The sequence below is a fragment of the Hemiscyllium ocellatum genome, chromosome 12 (assembly GCF_020745735.1).
Source record: "Hemiscyllium ocellatum isolate sHemOce1 chromosome 12, sHemOce1.pat.X.cur, whole genome shotgun sequence".
Lineage (NCBI taxonomy): Eukaryota > Metazoa > Chordata > Chondrichthyes > Orectolobiformes > Hemiscylliidae > Hemiscyllium > Hemiscyllium ocellatum.
In genome coordinates this window covers 38,591,715-38,610,416 of record NC_083412.1, presented here as the reverse complement: position 1 = coordinate 38,610,416, position 18,702 = coordinate 38,591,715, and the positions used below count along the sequence as shown (strand labels likewise).

The 18,702-nt window shown below is 39.1% G+C and overlaps 1 protein-coding gene across 7 annotated transcripts in view; it reads right to left on the bottom strand.

Annotated features, from left to right (window-relative positions):
* The window catches only part of dmd (dystrophin), a 1,983,095-nt gene that overhangs the window by 603,990 nt on the left and 1,360,403 nt on the right, over window positions 1–18,702 (bottom strand). For all 7 annotated transcript variants that reach the window (XM_060833515.1, XM_060833512.1, XM_060833514.1 and 4 more), the window contains one exon: window positions 4,149–4,324. In XM_060833515.1, the coding sequence (XP_060689498.1) occupies window positions 4,149–4,324 (176 nt within the window). The remainder of the gene's footprint in view (window positions 1–4,148; window positions 4,325–18,702) is intronic.

Genomic DNA, 18,702 nt, shown 5'->3' with positions numbered 1-18,702 from the left:
AATCAGTCCTTGCTTTTCCAAATACATGTACATCTTGTCCCTCAGGATTCCCTCCAACAACTTGCCCACTGCAGACATCCGGCTCACTGGTCTATAGTTCCCTGGCTTGTCCTTACCACCCTTCTTAAGCCAACCAAATTAGTCAACCTCCAGTCTTCTCGCTTCTCACCTGTGACTATCGATGATACAAATATCTTAGCAAGAGGACCAACAATCATTTCTCTAGTTTCCCACAGTATTCTAGGGCACACCTGATCAGGTCTTGGGGATTTATCCATCTCCATGTGTTGAAGACATCCAGCACTTTTTCCTCCTCTATAATATGGACATTTTGCAAGATGTCACCATCTACTTCCCTATATTCTGTATCTTCCATATCCTTTTCCACAGTAAATACTGATGCAAAGTACTCGTTTAGTATCTACCCATCTTCTGCAACTCCACACAAAGGCCACCTTGCTGATCTTTGAGGGGCCCTATTGTCTCCCTGGTCACCCTTTTGTCCTTAATGTATTTGTAAAAACCCTTTCGATTCTCCTTAATTCTATTTGCCAAAGCTAGCTCATGTCCCCTTTTTGCCCTCCTGATTTCCCTCTTTAGTATACTCCTACTTCTTTTATACTCTTCTAAGGATTCACTTGATCTATTCTTTCTGTACCTTTCATATGTTCCTTCTCTGTCTTAACCAAACCTTCAATTTCTTTAGTCGTTCAGCATTCCCTGTACCTATCAGTCTTTCCTTTCACCTTAACAGGAATACACTTTCTCTGGATTCTCGTTATCTCATTTCTGAAGGCTTCCCATTTTCCAGCTGTCCCTTTATTTGTGAACATTTGCCCCAAACCATCAAATTGGCCTTTCTCCAATTTAGAATTTCAACTTTTAGATCTGGTCTATCCTTCTCCATCATTATTTTAAATCTAATAGAATTATGGTTGCTGGCCTCAAAGTGCTTCCCCTTTGCACCTTCTCTAGGAGGTACATCCACATACTGAATCAGAAAATTTTCTTGTACGCACTGAACAAATTCATCTCCATCTAAACATGGTGGCACAGTGGTTAGCACTGCTGCCTCACAGCGCCAGAGACCTGGGTTCAATTCCCGCCTCAGGCGACTGACTGTGTGGAGTTTGCACATTCTCCCCGTGTCTGAGTGGGTTTCCTCCGGCTGCTCCGGTTTCCTCCCACAGTCACAAAAATGTGCAGGTTTGGTGGATCAGCCATGCTAAATTGCCCATAGTGTTTGGTGTAGGGGTATGGGTGGGTTGCGCTTCGGCGGGTCGGTATGGACTTGTTTGGCCGAAGGGCCTGTTTCCACGCTGTAAGTAATCTAATCTAATCTAAACCCTTAACATTATGGCAGTCCCAGTCTATGCGTGGAAAGTTACATCCCCTGCCATAACCACCCTATTCTTACAGATAGCTGAGATCTCCTTACAAGTTTGTTTCACAATTTCCATCTGCCTATTAGTGGGTCTATAATACAATCCCAATAAGGTGATCATCCCTTTCTTATTTCTCAGTTCCACCCAAGTAACTTCCCTGGATGCATTTCTGGGAATATCCTCCCTCAGCAGAGCTGTAATGCTATCCCTTATCAAAAATGCCACTCCCCCTCCTCTCTTGCCTCCATTTCTAGACTTCCTGTAGCAGTTGTATCCTGGAACATTAAGCTGCCAGTCCTGCCCATCCCTGAGCCATGTTTCTGTAATCGCTATGATATCCCAGTCCCATGTTCCTAACCACGCTCTGAGTTCATCTGCCTTCCCTGTTCAGCCCCTTGCATTGAAATAAATGCAGCTTAATTTATCAGTTCTATCTTGTCCCCGCCTGCCCTGACTGTTTGACTCACTACTGTTCTCAACTGCACCAGTCTCAGACCGATCTCTTTCCTCATTATCTCCCTTGGTCCCCCCCCGCCTTACTAGTTTCAATCCTCCCGAGCAGCTCCAGCAAATTTCCCTGCCAGTATATTAGTCCCCTTCCAATTTAGGTGCAATCCATCCTTCTTGCACAGGTCACTGCTACCCCAAAAGAGATTCCAATGATCCAAAAATGTGAATCCTTCTCCCACATACCAGCTCCTCAGCCATGCATTCATCTGCTCTATCCTCCTATTCCTGCCTTCACTAGCTCGTAGCACTGGGAGTAATCCAGATATTACTACACTTGAGGACCTCCTTTTTAAATTCCTGCCTAACTCTCTCTTCAGAATCTCAATCTTTTCCCTTCCTATATCGTTGGTTGCAATGTGGACAATGACCTTTTGCTGGCCCTTCTCCCCTTTGAGAACATTGTTCATCTATTTCGCAATCATGTACATGACCTCCAAAAGTCCATTGCTATATACCCCATAGTTAACAGTAGTTAAAATATTATATGATCTGCAAGGTTTGGAGTCTTGTTTTTGCATATAAGTATTGATCACTAATGTCGATCAAGAAAAGCAGTGATTCTACTGCTGAGCCCTAAGGAACTTCGCTAGGTAACTTCTTCCAGTTCAAATAAGACTGTGCTTTACCATTGCTCTGTCACTGATGTCAATGGTCCTTTCATTGTACAATTTTTAACTTTCCTGAAATGCTTATAATGCAGCATTTTATCAAATACTGTTTGAAAATGGCATCAACTTCAGGTTGCAATGTTTAAATGCATTTGTGTGATGTGGGTGTCACTGCTTGGACCAGCATTTATTGTTCATCCTTATTTGCCTTCGAGGTGGTGGTGAGCTACCTTCTTAAACTCCTTATTCCATCTGCTGCAGGTAGACCTACAATACCATTCACAAAGGTGTGTCAAAGATTTGACACTGTGATAGTAAAGGAACAATATATATTTCTAAGCCAGGATGGAGAGTGGTTTGGAGGGGATAGTGTTCCCATGTATCTGCTGCCCTGACCTTTCTCGATGGACATGGTTGTGGTTTTGGAAAGTGCTCTTTAAGAAGCCTGGGAAAATTTCTACAGTGCATCTTTGTCAATGTTGCACACTGTTTCGGAGCATCAGTGGTGGAGGCAGTAGACATAGAACATAGAACATAGAAAAATACAGCGCAGTACAGGCCCTTCGGCCCTCGATGTTGCGCCGATCCAAGCCCACCTAACCTACACTAGCCCACTTTCCTCCATATGCCTATCCAATACTTGTTTAAATGCCCATAAAGAGGGAGAGTCCACCACTGTTACTGGCAGGGCATTCCATGAACTCACGACTCGCTGAGTTAAGAATCTACCCCTAACATCTGTCCTATACCTACCACCCCTTAATTTAAAGCTATGCCCCCTCGTAATATCTTACTCCATACGTGGAAAAAGGTTCTCATGGTCAACCCTATCTAAACCCCTAATCATCTTGTACACCTCTATCAAGTCACCCTAAACCTTCTTTTCTCCAATGAAAACAGCCCCAAGTGCCTCAGCCTTTCCTCATACGATCTTCCTACCATACCAGGCAACATCCTGGTAAACCTCCTCTGCACCCATTCCAGTGCCTCCACATCCTTCCTATAGTTTTCTGTGATAGAAAAGTCCACAGGCTCAGCACTGTCTGGGTGAAGAGATTTCTCCCCCGGGGCCAATCAAGTTGCTGCAGTATTCAGGATGGTGTCAAATGTCTTGTGTTATTGGAGCTGCACCAATCCAGGTAAGTGGGGCGGATTCTATCATACTCCTGACTTTTGCCTTGCAGCCGCTCGATATGGAAAAATGTTTTCTTTGAAAACAATTAACTTAAAGCAAAATCTAATTAAAATTCAACAAGTCAACAACAATAACAATTTGAATGGAACAAGAATGAACCAGCTTTTTCTTATACTAGTGGCTGGTGGAATGTTTTGGCTGGAATACAGAATCCCACTGGTATATCATCAAATAGACAATCACCATGATTCTCCTTGGCTCCTCAACTATGATAATTTGAGTGGAAAATTAGCTGTAATGCGACTATCCACCAATTTTTCACTGAACTTATAGCAATCGGGAACACCCTTGAAACTCTCAATGAATAAACTGTCAAGAGTTTCCGATATATTGCAGAGATTAAACTTCATCATCTGTACTTGAAATTACAACCTGGATAGAGAAAATATTAAGGATTGAATATCAAGAACAAGCCAACAATAAAATATGGAAAGAAAGTTTTGAGATTGCCTTCTATTTCTCTCATCCACTTGTCTGCAGATCTCTTGCCAACGCCTGTGCAGGCTGCTGAGCTTCTCCTGAAGGATGGCACCGTCGGATGCTGATGACTGTCCAGCAATCTCCTCCCCAGTCACATTCAGAGATGTGACAACATTTTGCCGGCTTCCAATTCCATTCTGTAATTCCTGTAAAACAGCAGTACAAAGAATTAATCTCCTTGCTAAATCATCATGGATACACAATGAAATAACTTTCACCTTCAAGATCAACAGTAGTATTATTCACTGCTTTTCAGAAATAGATTCAGAATGGACCATTAATAAGCAGAAAGCACTTTTTAAAGGTATTGGAACAATAGGTTCAATGGAGCGGCACGGTGGCTCAGTGGATAGCACTGCTGCCTCGCAGCACCAGCAACCGGGGTTTGATTCTCACCTCGGGCAACTGTCAGTGTGGAGTTTGCACATTCTCCCTGAGTCTGCATGGGTTTCCTCCGGGTGCTCCTGTTTCCTCCCACAATCCAAAGATGTGCAGATTAGGTAACTTGGCCGTGCTAAATTGCCCATAGTGTGAGGCGCATTAGTCATGGATAAATATAGGGTGGGTTACTCTTCAGACGGTTAGTATGGACTTGTTGGGCCGAAGGGCCTGCTTCCATACTGTGGGGAATCTAAAAAATGTATGTAGTTCATGTACACAGCTAAAATTGTTCCTTTCCTGCGCTCTGCATAATTACCTTCACTTTACAAAAATACAAAATGCACCCTGTAGAAAAGGCAGTGCAAAAATTGGGGTTCATTCACCAATCTTTAATATTAACATAAAAATTACCATCATTGTGGTGCAGTTGTGGGAGAAAGGTGATGGACAAGTCTCCTGTAAGACTACATATATTTTATTTGAAATACCAATTGGAAATGGGAAGTGTAGAGTGCTGTTTTGTAGAGAATGAACTGGTGTTTATTGATACTCTACAACAAAAGTTGAACTGTTTGGTGTCACTCATTGGTTACCCAAGAGCACATGAGTTTTGGAGAAGCTATATTAGAAAATATTGAGACCCCAGAGGGCAATAAGTATTTTGGGATTGAAAAATAAGTCTGCTCAGCAGCAGCTTTTATATTGTTTTAACTAACGGTTTTGTTACAGACTGAGAAGATAGCAGTTGGCACTCTTGCCTCAAAACGTCTGAAAACAAGCCAATTCTCTTCCCCTTCCTCTGTGCTGGAGAAAACCAGCACAAACATTCTGAAGGAAAGAACTTCTAATTAAGCAAAGGACCTAGGTCCAAATGACTGACTACTGAATCAAGCATTTCCACAGTGGTTGACGTGACATTGTCAGCATAAATCAAAAAGGAACTGTTGGAAAATCACCTCATTCTCCAAACTTTGCTCCTTTTTGCACAATGTTTCTACCCACAAAACTGCTTATCTGGTCTGTTTTGTCCATCCTATTTGTGAACAAATATAAATGTGTGCTGAGATGGGAAGGGTACAGTTTGTTGTCATGTCAGTAATTAATAATCCAATTTTTCACTTGTTAAGGGATAAATTTGCTACAAGTTTTTTTTCTTATTTGATGATGAAACCTGCTGAAAGTTTATCTTAGATAGAAGCTGAAGTCTTGCAAGTTAACTAATTTAGTGATTAAATTGACCATTTACACATTTGTGATGAATTGTGGATTGGGTGGGAGAGGTTAATTTCCACTGCACTATTCCTATCAGGGTCATAAAAATATTCAGCATTTTTCTGAAAAGGTTAACAGACATTCATTACAGTTTAGAACATAAGTAATGGTGTGTTGGTTAAACAATAATATTTATGACATGTCATTTCTGCTTGCAATAACTAATAACAACAATACACAGATGTTCAAAGATCAAATGATTATCCTTCCATATTTACAAACATAACTATTGTCATGTAACATATAACAGCCTTTAAAGTACATTAACACTGGCTTCACAGACATTCCTGACCATCAGTGCTAAACTCTGCTCGCAGTTGTCAAGAAGCAAAACACATACTGAATTAAAACCTCACCAGCCAACTTTTAGGGGAAGAGCAAACATTGCTATCATGAGTTTAGATTAGTAACGGAAAAGAGCAGGGGATTATCTAACGTAGACATAAATTGGAAGAGGTCAATTTCAATTAGATTAAGGGGGTGGGGGGGGGGGGGTGCAATTTCAATAGGATGAGGAGGAATCTAAATCAAGTCAAATAGAGCCAAAGACTGGTAGGAAAAACAGTGACAGAACGGCAGGCTATCTTTAAGGAGGAAGTTTTTCAGATGCAGGCTACATCCATTCCAGCAAAGGTGGAAGTTAGATAATAAGGGACATAGGGAAATATGTTGAAAGTAAATAAAAAGGAATGCATGAATGATGTCAGGTGAATTCTTCAAGTGAGAAGTGGGTCAAGTACAATACTGTACATTGAACAAGGAGAGTGAAGGGGATAATACGACTGGCAAAGAGAGTAGATGAGAATAGAATAACAGTGACCATGACAGGGGATTCATAAATCTTCTACCAGCAGTTTGAAGTGGGCACTGAGAGGCAGGGTGAATGCTTTCAAGGAGAGAGAGGATGAAACATGCTGACAAGGCACAGGGAAAAATAATTAGCACATCGTATTAGTGTATATTAAGAACAGGTAAGCTGAACATTATCAGTTGAATGGGAAATGGCAGCGACACAGATACAGATGTTAAATGTTTCTTTTATGATCATTGCGCATACTCTTGGTTTCACTCCTCACCATCCTAAAACCTAACCCAGTGTTGTAGCAGCTACACACTACACAAAGTAATCCTCTTTCTCTCAGTGTGTCTGATCCATTCCAGGCCATATCTCTATTGCTGCAGACCAAAATGAGTAAGCCCAGGTTACAGTATGGCCATGACTTCAAGGTGAAACGTTGATTCATTTTAGTTCCAGTGATATAACAGTTCTTGGCCACTGAAATACACATACCCAATGAGTAACCTAATTTGGGCAAGAAAAAGATTCGATCTTGCACATATATGGAACAGAACTTCATAATAAAAAGCTAGAACCTAAATAAATCAACATTACTGGACCAGTAGGGTATATTATACTAGAAATGGCTGAAGTGAACAGGAAGTATTTGCAAACACTCAATTTTTGGAGCATGAAATGCAGCCTGCTTCAATCCTGTGAATGTTAACTGCAGGTTTATGTTGTGCCACACTTGATTTGCTGCTTTACATTCATCCTCAAGCGGTAAATAAAAATTTAAACCCAGATTAAGACATTTGTTACAATGTGACAACCATCACTTCCCAAATAGTGAACTTTCAAGTTCAGCTGTGCTTTTCCTGACATTAAAAAATAGACGAAAATTACTGGTGAGCGAAGCAAATCCAGTTACATTTTAGGTTAACCAGTCTTAAAGAAAATGGAAGGAGGGCTGGAACAAATTACGTGTTGATTTTTCTTTTGTCGGGATAATATCCCTGGGATGAAAACAACACAAGTAGGCAGGTCAGACACATAATCAGAGAATAGCGTTATAAAATATTGCCAAACAGCATCCTCACTGACTTAAAGCTTTCTGCCTGCCAAACTGCATTTACACTTCTCTTGATTACCTCATTCATTCATATTTTTCACGACAAAGTTTAAAAACCTGACAGTTATTAAATAATCTCATTGTCATTATTGCCATTTGCTGAAGTAACAGTACAACATTCAGTTTTGAGAAATATCCTTTCAGCTCAGGACTTGACTGTTAAGAAGCCGATTTTACTCTCAAAGAGTATAAGTATCTTCTGGGTATGGCACATAGTTGAAACACATGAAGGGAGGTTTTGATGTGCAGAAATCAGCCTCTGACATACCCAAACTTTTGAATGTATCAGTTATGGTTCAGTTGGTAGCTCTCATGCTTTGGAGTTTGCTCAAGTGTCCAGGATTTGAGCAAAACACAAAGGCAGTCATTTTAGTGCAGCACGAAGGGAGTATTGCACCGGCTGAGGTACCATCATTTGGATGAAATGATAAAATTAAGTTCCAATTGTACTTCCAGATGAATGAGCTACTTTGAAGAGGAGCAGGGAATATATCCCCAGAATCTTGGCTAATACTTAAGCCTCAATCATCACCACAAATGTCACATTGCTGTTTTTTGACATTGGAACAATCATGGCCATAAAAGAAGTGATGTGAATTAAAGCATCTTTTTTAAAAGTGTTGAAAAGTGAGGCATGTTGTCAAAGTCTTTTGTCTTCCACTAATCAGGACAAACTCAGGAATGCCAAATTTCAAATGATCACAATAATTTATAATTAGGAAAGAAGGGCAGCTCAATGGTTGACAATTTCTCCTCTTGCAGCTGAACAGGACTATATGTGATTGAAATTTAAAGCTTGTATGATCTGTTCAGCCCAATTGTCTGCTGTCTGATTTGTTCAGGCAAACTCCTCAGCAAAAGCAATAAGGAAAAAAAAATATCCATCTTGCATACCACACACACCCTAGCTTGATCTATGATAAATGCTGACTCCAATTTTTTATATATGGAACTAAACATTAGTTGTGGAAAATAACGATCAGAATCCTATTATGTAACACTGCCATATTGCCTGATTTATTGAGACTTTATTCCTTTAGATTAAAAGCTCATGATAATCGTATGACTTTAAAAACCTTGTTACAAACATGACATTCATCCGAGTACATTGACATACCAATCTACTGAGACAAAAATTATGACTATGAAAAGTTATTGGCTGTACCATTATGAAAATATTCATGATCTAATCCAGAAAAAAGACTGAAAGGTTCATCCTCCCATAACTCAGCTCAAACTCTGAAGGGATCAGGGAAATTGTTCTTGTATGAGCACAAATAATCCCCAAATATGTTGAAGTGATTTAACAGAGTGAGGAAACAATTCAAATTCATGACAGCAGATTTTCCCAATGTAAGCCAAATAGAATATCCAAAATTACCAATGCAATAAAGGTGGATACTGCAAAAACTGTGGGCTTGATAACAACCAGCCACGAGTGTGAAAAATTGATCGCTACAGTGCTCCTATTCAAGTTGTTCTAGTACAGCCACAAAAGTAGGACACAGCCAACAATGTGTACAGTTGCCCTAACATAACCTGTTCACAAAAGAAATGATACAAATACAACTGGTCAATGCCCACCAGTTTACTCACGATAATCAGAAAAGGAAGGGCTTGCAACAGTGTTATCAAGCTGCACTTAGACAGCGATAAGGTGTTTGCTGAAGATTAGTTTGTCTGCTGGGCTACTCGGTTGCACCTTATTAAGGCCTTGAACAAGAGAGCTGAAAGTAGAGGTGAGATGCATGTGACTGCATATAGATTAGATTACTTACAGTGTGGAAACAGGCCCTTCAGCCCAACAAGTCCACACCGACCTGCCGAAGCGCAACCCACCCATACCCCTACATATACCCCTTACCTAACATTATGGGTAATTTAGCATGGCCAATTCACCTGACCCGCACATCTTTGGACTGTGGGAGGAAACCGGAGCACCCGGAGGAAACCCACGCAGACACGGGGAGAATGTGCAAACTCCACACAGTCAGTCGCCTGAGGCGGGAATTGAACCCAGGTCCCTGGCGCTGTGAGGCAGCAGTGCTAACCACTGTGCCACCGTGCTGCCCTTATATATCAAGACAATGTTTGACTCACTGTGACATCAAGGAACCCAAGCAAAACTGAAGCAAAGGAACCATGGGGAAGATTCTGCCCTGATTGGAAATATACCTCATACAAAGAAGGATGAATGCTGTTGTCACCAGTTAATCTTCTTTGCCCCAGGCCTTCATGACAGGAGTTTGCCAGTGTAAAGGCCTGACCAGCTTCAGCTGCTTCACCAAGGAGCTTTGTAACATGATCAGGTCAGAAGCAAGGATTTTTGGTCATAATTACATAATTTGCAGTACCAATAGCGACTCCTCAGACACTAACATAATGTGCCCATATTTGGAAAGGCCTGGGCAACATTCAGGCTTGGACTGTTAAGTAGCAAGTAATATTTTCATCACATAATTGTGACACTGAATCATTTTCAATGAAAGAATCCAACCATTTTCCCTTAAGACGTAATGGCATTATCATTGGTGAATTTCAACCATCATCAACGTTCTGGGAGTTTGACATTGACCAGAAACTGAACTGAACCAGTCATACAAATACCCTCAATATTGGAGCAGGTCAGAAACTGGCAAGTAACTCACCAAGAATCCGTTCACTATCTGCATGTTTCTAGTGAACAGAATGGGGGAATACCCTCCACTGGCCTAGACAAATGCAACTCCAACAACACTCAAGAAATTCAACACAATCCAGCTCAAGGAATGTGTTTGACCGGCATCTCATACACCACCTTGAGCATCACTCCCTATACACTGACACATGATCAGAGCATCTGCAAGATACAAAGCCTCCTTCAAAAGCATTTTCCAAACTCATGACTCGTGAAAAGGGTAGGAGATGGATGCGAACGCCACCACATGCAAGTTCCCTTCCAAGCCAATACCATTCTGACTTGGAACTAAATCACAATTCCTCCATTATCATTGAATCAAAATCCTGGAACACTCTACTGAATAAAACCAAATGAATGACAGAAGTTCAGGAAGACAGCTCATCATTACCTAATTACTCAATGGCAATTAGTATGAATAAGAAACCTTGGCCTAGCCAGTAACACCATGTTCTGTGAAAGAATAAATGAAGAGACAAAAATTTGACAGGAGTATAATATGGGAAAATATGAACTTGTTCACTTTGGCATGAAGAATAAGAAAGCAGAAAATTATTTAAAATAGAGAGAGATTGCAGAACTCCGAGGTATAAATTGATGAATTTGGGTGTCATTGTACAGGTATCAAAAGTATTAGCAAGCACAGGCAGCAAGTGATTAGGAATGTTATTGCTTATGGCAAAGGGCATGGGATGTAAAAGTCAGATTGTAAAAGGAATAACAATTATACCAAATGTTGGTGAAGCCATTATGGAATATCGGAAACCATTTTTGTCTACTTATTTAAGGTAAATGCAAATGCTTCAGAAACAGTTCAGGGAAGCTTTACTTGATTTACACCTGGGATGGGAGTGTTATCTGAAGGGAAAAATTTGGACAGACTGGGCAGTAACCATTAAAGTTTATAAGAATGGCAGATGATCTTATTGTAAAATAAAAGATTCTGAGAGGACCAGACAGAATGGATTTTGAAAGGAAGTTTCCCATGGTGGTTTAGACCATAACTAGGAGACACAGTTTAAAAATAAGAGGTCTGCCCTAAGGATGGAGATGATCAAAAAATAATTTCTCTCAGAAGGTCATGAGTCTTTGGGGAGTCATTGAGTACTTCTCATAGAATTTTATCAGTGCTGAAAAAAGCCATTTGGCCCATCGAGACTGTGACAACCTTCTGAAGACCCAGCACTCATTACTCCACATTTACCATGGCTAATCCACCTAGTCTGCACATACTGGACACAATGGTTCAATTTTGGCATGGTCAATCCACCTAACCTGTACAACATTTAAGGCAAAGGTAGATCAATTTTTGACTAACAAGGGAGTGAAACTTTATTGGGGTAGGCTACAACGTGGATTTGAGGTCACAGTTAGATCAGCCAATCTAATTGACTGGCAGAGCCGCCCCAAGGGGCCAAATGTCATATTCTGGTCCTAATTCATATGTTTCTGTATTTGTACGTAAATAATAATAAAAGTACCAGCAGAAAAGAACACAGTCAGAAGTTGTCAGATCTTGGAATTAAAATAAATTGCACACGTTTTTAAAATGTTTTATAGAGTTTAATCATTTTGCAACAAATGCTTCCAGTATAATCTTTATATTAATCGGAAATGAGTTGAAATTAACCTGAAGAAGGGCTCATGTCCAAAATGTCAATTCTCCAGCTCCTTGGATGCTGCCTGACCTGCTGCGCTTTTCTAGCAACACATTTTCAGCATTTATCTGAAATGGTACGGCATTGCCCATGTTGGGCAAAGGGATGGTCTAAAACTGAATCACTCATCTAAATAGCCAGTCAAATTAATATGAACTTGTTACAAACAAACTTATACTAATATTGTTTTATTTGAGATGACTAGATGATTATTTAGATGACAGAGTACTCAACAGTTGAGAGTACTTGGAAAATCACATTTTTGGGAATTCACTTACATTCTGTATATTCTGAAGAGACAATCAGAAACTGAATTTATCTTGCTTTGATCACAATGAACATGACATGAGATGTGATCAAAAAGATTTCCAGCTATGGTGAGGAATGCATTACCTAACTGGAAGGAGATAGGTTGGAGCAAGTATTGGAGAACTGAACCTCATTCAGATACTGTTGAACAGATTCCTTGTTGAAGCAATTGATATAGTTGCAATTGATATGTCCAAAAGAAGCTGGATAAATCTTTAGTTAGATTGAGATTGAGGAGTGATGTGTATATACAGCGTAACCTCCGATGTCCCAAAGTCCCACTTCAAAACAGGAAAATGACAAATATAAAGACTTTTTAATAATAATTTTGATGAAGGGGTAAGTGTTGACCACAACACCAGAAGAATTATTCTGCCTATCTCTGAATAGTGCCATAGGATCTTCTATCTGAATCACTGAAGAGGGCAAGTAGTTGTGCTTTCAATTACCATCACATTCAAAGGGCAGTACCATTATCGAAGCAACACCTCTTTGGTGCTATGTTGGAGTGTCAGCTCAGCTCCAAATTGGAAATGTGATTTAAGCTTACAGCCTTTAGATTAAGCAGCAATGACTCAAAGTGACATTTATCAAAGTTTCATACAATTCATCACAGAGTGCAAGAACCAATAAGGCAGGACTTTTGCTGGAAAATTAAATGAATTCAGTGGAATTCACAGCAAGTCCATTCAATAAATGGCATACTTTTATTAGTGGTTTCCAACACAAGATTATTTTTCAGTTGTAAGCAGGACAATGAATTGGATCAAGTGTATTCCTTGTAAGTCCTATAATCTTTTGCATCAGTGGCCATTGAAGATACCATTAAAGATGTCTGCAAATTTGATACAAACTCTTTAGTAATGATTTCCAGGAGATTTTCTTTCTTCTCTCCAAGATTCTATACAGGTTCCTCAATGGACTGAATTTGAAAAAAAAAATCCACACTATGATGAAACAGAACCTTCCCAAGCTGTATCTAAGCACAGCAAGTTATGCAATGAAGTTTCCTGAAGAAAGGCTCATGCCCGAAATGTCGATTCTCCTGCTCCTTGGATGCTGGCTGACCTGCTGTGCTTTTCCAGCAACACATTTTCAGCTCTGATCTCCAGCATCTGCCGTCCCATGGAATGAAGGGGGTGATCAGAAGGATAGCTTCATTCCACACTTCCATCCAGTATAAACACAAAAGGATGTTTTGTATGTGTGAGGAATGGTGAAAAATAATAACAGTTTTGATTACATGATCAGCCGAAAGTAATTTCCGAGCTGCCCTTTACTGAAATAGTGTTTTGTGCACTGCACTCATTGAATAAATTCAGAAAATGAAATGCAAATCTTGACTTCTGTAACCCTACTACTTTTCATTACCAATCCACAATTTATTGTGGTGGTGTAATTTTTCTCACATGCACAGAATAGATCAATATTTGACATAACTTTTGTTTTGGTGAAACACCAACTCTTTCATGTCACAGTTTTTTTAAATCTTCCACCTCTTCCTTCACTCCTATTTTGTCTGTCACATTTCTTCCTCAATTCTGAAGTTCAAATGATTTCCCTTTGAGGAATGTCAATACATTCAAGAAACAGTTTGTCACATGTCATGGGCCATCCACAGGGAAGGAGAGCAAATGGAAGAGTTCTTTGAAAATAGTATTCTGATGCCAGCTGTTAGGAAATACATAGAAATGGTTTTGTTGGTTCTCCTTCCCTACAGACTAAAGATTCCCTTCAATCTATATTGGAAAATATAGGCATTTATTCAATGTTTTCCTACAAAGAAAGAATGGGGATCAGGAAACGATAAGAACCTGTGCTCCCAGAGATTAAAGTGCCACTTTAGTGCTCTAATATATTGCACCATACAATCTTCATCATGATACAGAGTCATAGAGATATACAGCATGGAAACAGACCCTTCGGTCCAACTCGTTGATGCTGACCAGATATCCTGAGTTAATCTAGATCCCATTTGCCAGCATTTAGCCCATATCCCTCTAAAAACTTTATATTCATGTAGCCCATCAAGATGCCTTTTAAATGTTGCAATTGTACCAGCTTCCACCAATTTCTCTGGCAGCTCATTCCATCTTCGAACAAAGTCCATGTCCAGAGTTTAGTTTCCTTGAAACTAAAACAGCAGAGGCAGTCAGCACTGAAAGTTCACTGTCTGGTCACACAACAGTGCAGATTCACTTTTATCATCTCCCATGTGGAACCGGCTCTCTCACACTCTTTGTCCTTTTTTATAATGCTGCTGTTTTGATCCTTTTTTCCTGAAACTTCCAAAACAATCCAACAGCTTATAAAACAGTAATCACTGCTCCAAGAATTTGAGGAAATCAGCTCAAACATTGAAAATACCTCAGAAAAGGCCCAACTCCGACAGTCACATTTTTTTCCCATCCTCCATCTTTTGGGATTCAGAGCTATTCAAATAATAACTATTTAATCTAATATTGAAAATGATAAGTGGAACTTGATTCTTTTTTATTGGAAGATCAGGAAAGGAAAGTGGTGTTCTTTAACCAGATGGTGTGAAAAGGTGTAGTCCATGATCCAATAAGCAGAAAGGGAAGTGCAGAAAGTCAGGAAGGGAAGAGGTTTGACACGTGCTTGTCTGTTTTTACCCTGAACAAGCAACATAAACCCTTTGGATTTTGCTGCAGGGTCTACTGCTCCTGGCAGAAATTAGATGGTCATCACTTTGGACAGCTTTTAGTCTTCAAGATTGTCCACTTGGGAGAGGCAATTATTCCTCAAATATGTAATTTAGAAGTTATAGAATAGTTATAGAATGTGGACTGTTCAATTCAGATGATAGGAGGACATACAATTATGCTAGGCATGGATAGGGTGGATAGTTGGGAGTCTTTTCTCCAGGGTGCAACTTTCAAAAATGAAAAGGCATAGGTTTAAAGTGAGAGGAGGTAAGTTTATAAGAGATGTGCAAGGCCAATCATTTGCACAGAAGGTGGCAGGTGCCTGGAATGTGCTGCATGGCAAGGTAGAATGAAATATGATAGCAATTTCAAGAGGCATTTCGACAGACACATGAACAGGCAGGGAATAGAGGGACAGATGGGATTTTTAGTTACAAATAGCATTATGGTTGGCACACCTTTCAGTGCTGTGCTGTTCTTAATTCTATGTTCTATATCAATATGCAGAGTTTCATATAATTGCAGTCAACTTTGAATATTCTAACCTACAATCCTTGAAGGAATCATTGCAGAACCAGAAACCTTCAATGTTTATTCTTGTAGTTCCAGGAGAAACTGGAATGATAACTTAATGATGTAGTGCCATTTTATTTCAAACATCAGGCATAAATTTAATTCCTTCCACTGATTAGCCAATCAAAAAACTGAATTTAGAGGACAAGCATTTCACATGCTAGGTACATGGGCCAATATAAGCGAGAAGTTTTGCCAATCATTAAGACTTGTTCAACAATTTTCAATGAGTAGTCACTTTGCATAAACAGTGGATATTTATGTTCAGCTTAAGTTTTCTAGCAAACAGATTTCTATTGCATCATATTAAAAAAAAACCTACAAGTACAGATTCACCTAACACAATGAGATTTTGAACTTCAATAAGAAATATCAATGCCAAAGAGTTCTGGGATTTCTGTCATTTGCTGCTGGCATTGACTATGGATGAACTGCAGCAAGTAATAAAACAAGTAAATCTATACCGATTGATGTTCAGTGGAGCCAAGAGAATTACCGGGTGATCATCAATAAAGACAAATCATGAGAGGAATGATTTTGGTTTATAGTTTTGTCAGACCCTTGTGTCTCACACACAGATGTGAAGTATATTTCACTCACAGTAAATGCTGTGATGTGACAAATCCTGTAGCCAAAGCTTCAAGGTCATAGGATTTAGCCAAGCATGGAAAAATCAAACAACATTTTATTAACTTTGCATACAAGATTATTGTGTTCTCCTTTTCCACCATGTCTTGCACAAAATGTTATCAACATGCTAATTAGTTTCTCACATTCATCGATTGGTAGCTAAACTAAACACAGCTTACTGTAGATTCTCAATCATTTCCAGCATTATAAACATGATCTAAATTTTCCCATTATCATTCTTGCTTGACAATCTGGAATCCGCTTAATTATTAATATATTGTGCTAACGATGTCCATACAAGCATACAACTGGAGAGCTCAGAAGCTCTGAAGACAGAAAGAATTACATGCAGAATGCAGACAGGAGCATGGAACATTCAGAAAGGCTTTGTGGGATCACATGGCTGCAAAATTGGATAATTATTACAACATTGAATGAACATCATCAACTCATAACGACTTGCAAGTGGTTTCTAGGTTTTTATAAGATGGTAAAACAAAGCCAAGTAGTAGGCCTTTCAGTCCTTTAAGTCTGCTTAGCCATTAAGCAGATCAGCCATGATCTGAAGATCCTTAACTCTGATGTGGCAGTACCTGTTTGGACTGGGGTGGACAAAGTTAAAGATCACACAACACCAGGTTATAGTCCAACAGGTTTATTTGGAAGTACAAGCTTTCGGAACGCTAGCTACCTTATGAAGGAGCAGCGTTCTGAAAGCTTGTACTTCTAAATAGACATGTTGGACTATAACCTAGTGTTGTGTGATTTTTAACTTGATTCTCAACTTCACATTGTCCAAAAATGCCTATTTGCTATTACCCTTATTCCAGTACTGATTACAGTTTGCGTATTTCAGTCCTGCATATACTGAATGACCGAACCTCGACAGACCTCTGTGATAAAGAATTCCACATATTCACTACCCTCAAGAGGAAATAGAAAACCTCCTCATCACTGTTTTAATAGTTTGACTTTATAAAACTATTTTCTGAACGCTTAAACCAGAAATAAAACAAAAGTATGAGGTACACGAGTCCAGAAAGTATTAACAACAAATGCAAAATGGTAACCAATATTATTTTACATTGCTCATTAAAAATGCATTAAGCTATGCACTACTGCTGACTAAAGTACAGGTCCAAGAAAGCAGAACAATTATGCAATGAAGAATTCTGATCTGATTTGTTTCACTTGCAACTAAACACAGTATTGTTTGATCTTAAAATAAATATGTTTCTGATTTCACTTTGTTGATGGTTATATTGTTAGAACCAATTACAGATACATGTATCAGCTCAGCTCTTTTTAAGCAACAAAGACTTTTCATTCTTTTTAGCATTCAACTATTGAGTCAGTTCTGCTATAACACAGTACTTCCGTTCTCATGCAGTCCCGTGTTTTTAAAAAATCACGTTACAGTAGCACGGTTTTAACTAGTAGGACCGGAATCACATCATAACCAATGCAGGCTTTTAAAGTGTGGACTACAGAAACATTGTCCTCAATTCACCAATCGCTTTATCGAAATGCCTTATCAATTTGCTTTAACAAAACATACTTTATAGGAAAATGACCTGTACCATACTTCAAGTAAGACGAAGGTTTTCTTGAATAAACAAAAAAGTAATTTAATTATATAATAATGGCAAGAAAACAAATAATAATACACATGTAAAGCTTTAAAAAAAACTGACAGGATGATAAATAATATGAAGTTTTTACAGTTCTTTAATGTTATAATTGAACTTTGTGTAATTGCTGTGTGACTGATGCCTTCCATCCTTATAAATTTCAAAAGCTGTAGAATGTTGGAATTTTTGGTGGATGATTATCTTTCTACTTTACCTTAACACCCATACTGGTTTTGAGTTACAGAGAGGAGAACACAGGGAGAAAGAATTTTCTAGTGCTCACTGCTACTAATCTATCTTCCTTTCTGTCTGCTTACTGCTCTATGAACTTGTTATTGAAATATGATTCATTTTTGCATTCCCGGGTCTGAATTCATTGCTTTTCCAAACTGAGTGTAGCAGGCAAACTCTCTTATCCAAGATGTGGAACTTATCACACAAATGCAAATTAACACGAGAGCTACAAGTCTCTTGCTGCCTGACACAGCTGCCTGACTGGTTTCAATGTCTTGAAGTAAAATGATTACTTCAGTTCAGCTGATTTAGTTGACATTTCACACTGATTTCCTGAACGTGCCTTAATTCATGGTCAAGTGATTACTGTCGCCGTTTTCTATCCACTTTTCTTCCTATTAACAAAAAATTGATCCATGCCAGCACCAGTTATTAAAACCAGCTGACTGACCTTAGAAATTGGTAGTCTATATTTTACCACTAATTTGATAATGTTTTTCTAATAGCAAATGGCTTATGTAATCTGTATGTACCAATTGTTCATTATGAATGTCTTGCAACCTCGAGCAATAGATTGTTAATC